The following is a 5,000-nucleotide window of genomic DNA, read 5'->3' as shown; positions in this document are numbered from 1 at the left end:
CCTAATGTCCAGCCCAGCCCAGCCTGCCACACTAGCCAATGACAGACCTATTAGCACTGTGAAGGTCACACATCTATCTCTCCCTCTCGCTGTGTCTCTCTCTATCTGTCTATCGGTCGCTCTCTCCTTCAGTCTTTCGTCTTTTGAAATCTTCCTCCCCCTCTTCCTATCTCTCTCCTCTCTCTATTTCTCTTTCTTCCTTTTCTCTTTATCATCTTTCTCATGTTTTTTGTTTATTTTCCTTTCCTTTACATACTGCATGTCTCTCTAACCCTTCCCACCTTTCTCTCCATCTTTTTTCTCTCCATCTCTCTCTCTCTCTCTCTCTCTCTGTCTCTCTCTCTCTCATTCACACTCCATCCCCGAAACAATAGTGCTTCAGAACATGGCGCATCCACACATGCTGTGCCAGTCTGTAGTGCCAGATGCCAGAGAGTGGCTGGGCTTGTGTTCCAGAGTCCTAACCTAAGCAGGAACTCAGTGGGTGACATCAGCCTTGTGTCTTGGCACCGTGAAATATCCGCCGAGTAGTGCCCTCTGGCGAGGCCAGGATCTGCTCAGACTTGTTAGAGAGAGGAGAGAGAGAGAGAGAGAGAGAGAGAGAGAGGGAGGGAGAGAGAGAAAGGAGGAGGACAGCCTTAGGAGGCAGTCACAGCCATGGCTCTGGCCAGCAGCCAGGCAGAAGGAGTTTACACACACACACACACACACACACATACCACAAACACACACTCACATGCCCTGGAGGAATGCTCTCTACGTGTCTGTGCCTCCATATCTCAACTTTTAAACACGGGCAATCGGGAAGTGGAAGAACAGAGAGTGTGAGAGAGGGAGAAGGAGACAGAGAGGGAGAGGGAGAGAGAGAGAGAGTGTCTCATCAGCAGAACATCAGAAAGCTTCAGCAAGACTTTGGAAGAGAAGAGAGCTCCACACACACACACAGAGAGAGAGAGAGACAGACTAATAATTGAGCTTCTCAGAGGAGTTCTTGCACACACCTGTGTGCGTTCAGTAAAGCGCGCTTCAGAGACCTGCAAGGTATCTGTGGGTTGGCCGACGGTCAGTTGGAGGTTGTAGCACGTGCATCAGCGGTCAGAGTGTGGGAGTCGCTCCTCTGCCCGTGCCATGGATCGTAGGAGACGTCCCACGGTGGCTCCTTACTGCAGCGCTGGGTTAGGACAGCCCTCCCCCCTGGGGTGGACACTCACACTCACACTCACACTGACTCAGGTGTCAAACTGAAGACACTGCTCGCGTGTCTCTCGACTCCCACCTGGACTTTGCCTGGAGTTTGATTTTCTTATCCACCGCCGGACGTCGATTGGGTTCACTGGGGGGGTTTTTTGTTGTTGTTTTGATTGGTTTGGTTTCACCTCCTGTGAATAATGGCCAAAAGTCGGCACGTTTACCTGACTCCGGCTCAGGTCACTGTGGGCCATTGGAAGAAGCCGAGCAGAGTGAGTAGCCTTTTTAAGTCACGCATCGCATTGCTCTAATGAAATGAATTAGCTAAGGTCAGAAATGGCAAACAGGAACAAACTCTGCGCCAGTCATTAGCCAGCAACACGCACGCTTATTATTTATTTATTTGTCGTCTTTTGAATGCCAAACATGGCCAAACGCAGTGCATGATAAGTACCCCAGGAAGCTTGTGCAGTTTGTCATGCAAGTAGGCAGCGTAATTGTCTGTCATTGTGTCACGAGCCAAGTGAGAGCACTTCAGATGTTGCTCATTAAGTGGAGACTGCCACTGGCTGTCGTCTTATTTGCTGTCTTTGAGGAAATGACTGCTGGGGGTAGCAAAGGCATTGCTTTAATCAACTGCACCGTGTGATGGAGCATCCTTTGTGGATGGTGCAGAGAGTTTTCTGGTATTTTTCAAGCTATTAAATCATTTATGTGGGAACTTTTTGGATTGGAGGGACTAGACTAGATGGAGATGCAGGTTCATTTGGGATCCTCTCTCTACTACTTACTTGGCTATAGAGGTAGCAATCGAAATGTTTATTTTGCTGAGTGCTACACAAAGCCACTTCTGAGCTCAAGTCAAGGATTGAAGTGTTTAGTGTTTAGTTCGCAGGATCAGTGCAGAGTATCCTTAATGCATCACGTCTGTTTGCCAAGGGAGGTGCTCTTGTGAAGGGTCAGAAAAAAGGATCCATAACGAACCATGGACGGAGAGTGTTAGAGTAAACTTTGAAAAGGCCAGTTTGTTGCGGTTGTGTAAAGGTGTAGTAGTATCTAGGTCTCGCTGTCCACAAAACAACTCACACACCTACCAACAATAATGAGATCATTCTGAAGGATCAACAAACAGCTCACCTTTCCCAGTACTGTACATCTCAGCACTCTTTGCATGTTGTGTCCAGCATCGAAAAAGCATTATGCAAATTTAAAAGCAAAGTGCAACCCCAAGATGCACAGAAAATGCAAAGGAATATTTGGAAACACAATCTGTTCCTTGTTCCATCAGGATCACAGCATTATTGTGGATGTTGAACCATAAATACAACTGGCAAATATATTTAGGGATTTATGACGTGTGCATGTAGATGTAGTCCATGTACGTGTTGTATGACATGTCATTTTCCCTGTTTATGGGTCCAGCTGTAAACTGCAGGACCAATATTGCGATGCCAAACTTGTGTTTATCCTGGCATTGCCTTTTCACAAAATGTTTGTTTTGAGGGCAGTGATATATTTGCATATGGCGGGGAGTTTGCAGAGAGATCTGCTAATGCCACCCTAGACTCTGCAAACTCTTGTGAGAACGGCCTGCTGCTCTCGTCGTGTGTGTGTGTGTGTGTGTGTGTGTGTGTGTTTTAGGAGATCCAGATGAGTCCGTTCCCATTCTTTTTGTCCAGCTCCCATTCATTCGGCTAATATGTACCACGTACAATGAACTGGTCGGGTGTAACCAGCTGTGAAATGATCTGCCCATAACCGACCATGTAGTACTGCAGATAAGTTGGTGTACTTTGGCTGGGCAAATAAGGCCCACTGTTTGTTCTGATACGGGATGGGACGCAAAAGGGGAACTTGAGCAGAGAACTCAGACCTGTGGAACTGTACACACGGACAAACTTATTCAAGGTCATGCATTGCTTTTTCACACTGCTGAAGCCAAATAGGTAGACTGAAAGCTGTACACACACGCACCACAGACACACACACACACACACACACACACACACACACACACACACACACACACACACACACACACACACACAAGCCGTTTGTTGACAGCTAGAGCAATGTTGCTGCTTCTAGCATTGTGGCAAAGCTGTGCTTGCTGCCATTAACACTGCATTTTGCCTGAGTGCACATTCTTACCCTAGCCAGAGCCTGCCCGGTGGCCATCTCTCTATAACATGGCGCCAAACCTCCCTGTTTGCCTGTGTGTCTGTGTCGCACCGAGTGTGTGTTTGTGTGTTTGTGTGTTTGTGTGTGTGTGTGTGGGTTTTCTCTGCAGGCTTCCGGAACAATCTGTGGAAATTGAATAAGGCCAGTCACAGGCAACAGGATGGCATGCCGCGGTCCTGATTAAGTGTAACAAATGAGTTTATTGTGAGGCACTTGAAGCAGAGCGAGAGCCTGTTCACACATTGCCAGTCCTAAAACATGTAGGCCTACTACACACGGCTTGGACCTAGCGTCCGCCATCAGACATGAGCGCCATTTGGTTCGTTCATTCCTTCATTTGTGGATTCCTCTTCATCAGCTCATCTCATTTCCCTCCCTCCCTTCTTCACAGACCTCAGATTTATTTGAAATGATTGAGAAAATGCAGGTAAGGGGTTCTTTTTCCTCATCTCTGTCTTTCCGTCTCTCTCTAACCGCTTTAACAGCCTCCGGTGTGACTTATGCTAACCCCCTACAAGTAGCTCCTCTGTCTGAAAAGCTGTTCTGTCGTCTCACTGGCATGGATTCACTCTGAAGGTCGTTCGCACTCTCTCTACTCCACTCCACCTCCACTGCCACCTCCACCTCCACCCCTCCGCCACCACTCGACTTTCCCTCCCAAAGATAACCCTGAAGGCAGACATTGTTTCATTAATTTGCGCGCCACGGTTTCAGAGGCACAGACGTATATAAAGCTCGTAATGGCGTCCCGAATAACACTAAATCAATCTCTGTCCCTGTCTTGGGTGTCCATTACGACTCTGCCTTCCTGGAAGCGTCTAATGGAAATATAGGTCGGAGCAGATTGGCTTGCCATTGATCATTATTGCTCTAGTCATTTTTATGGTGTGCTTCCACAGTCACTTAATGGGACACGGTGTATCTCAAGATTACTTTCACGTACACTGAATGAAACTCACAGGGACACACAACGAAATTGAAATCCTGATATTTGTCCGTTATTGATTTCCAGATATGATTATATTTTTTTTGGCTGGAGTTATTACCAGCAACCTTGAGACCTACCCACAAAGGAAGAATTTTTCATTTATGTAGTTTGTTTTTTCAGAACTATTCAGTGGTAGGCCTCAAAAATGCTGACTAATGCTAGTGGTTTTTCTTATTTTCATACTCCTGAATTCCCCGTAATGTTCCAGAGTGTCATCCAGTTGAAGATAGCCCCTTTTTGTCAAGGTAGATCCTTCATCAGAAATTCTCATCATATTTGTTTTTTTTTTCTCCCTCTGAGAATTCCTCCTCTCCTGCATCACACTGTGGCTTTCAAACACAAACTGACAGTTATCGTCCCCATCGAAATGAGCCATCCCACATCGCTCCGTCATGCTTCGCTTGGCACCCGGCGGTCTCTCTCTAGAAGTGCCCGCCGCGGAGCCAGTCCGCCTGTAGGGTTCACGTCTTTGCAAGTGGCACAGTCCTCGACAAGTTCCATCTGTTGGCTTTTCCTCAAAATGAGGATGCTACTCTTTTCCCTCTGTTTGTCTGTTTATCTGTGTGTGTGTGTCTGTTTGTCTGTGTATCTGTCTGTGTGTCTGTTTGTCTGTGTTTGTATCTGTGTGTGTGTGTGTGTGTGT

General features: G+C 47.0%; 1 protein-coding gene across 3 annotated transcripts in view; it reads left to right on the top strand.

Moving 5' to 3' along the window:
* The window catches only part of rap1gapa (RAP1 GTPase activating protein a), a 93,488-nt gene that overhangs the window by 46,395 nt on the left and 42,093 nt on the right, over window positions 1-5,000 (top strand). The window contains exons 1-2 of one of the 3 annotated variants that reach the window (XM_062540328.1): window positions 1,041-1,460; window positions 3,761-3,796. The exons of 1 other annotated variant lie outside the window; for it this stretch is intronic. In XM_062540328.1, the coding sequence (XP_062396312.1) occupies window positions 1,389-1,460; window positions 3,761-3,796 (108 nt within the window). In that variant the 5' untranslated portion in view covers window positions 1,041-1,388. Of the gene's footprint in view, window positions 1-1,040; window positions 1,461-3,760; window positions 3,797-5,000 lie in introns of those variants that run through there. One more of the 3 variants, XM_062540326.1, reaches the window with a different exon arrangement.

The sequence above is a fragment of the Sardina pilchardus genome, chromosome 7, assembly GCF_963854185.1.
Source record: "Sardina pilchardus chromosome 7, fSarPil1.1, whole genome shotgun sequence".
NCBI classification, from domain to species: Eukaryota; Metazoa; Chordata; class Actinopteri; order Clupeiformes; family Clupeidae; genus Sardina; species Sardina pilchardus.
The sequence above is the reverse complement of the archived record's forward strand: the minus strand, read 5'-3'. Positions and strand labels throughout refer to the sequence as shown.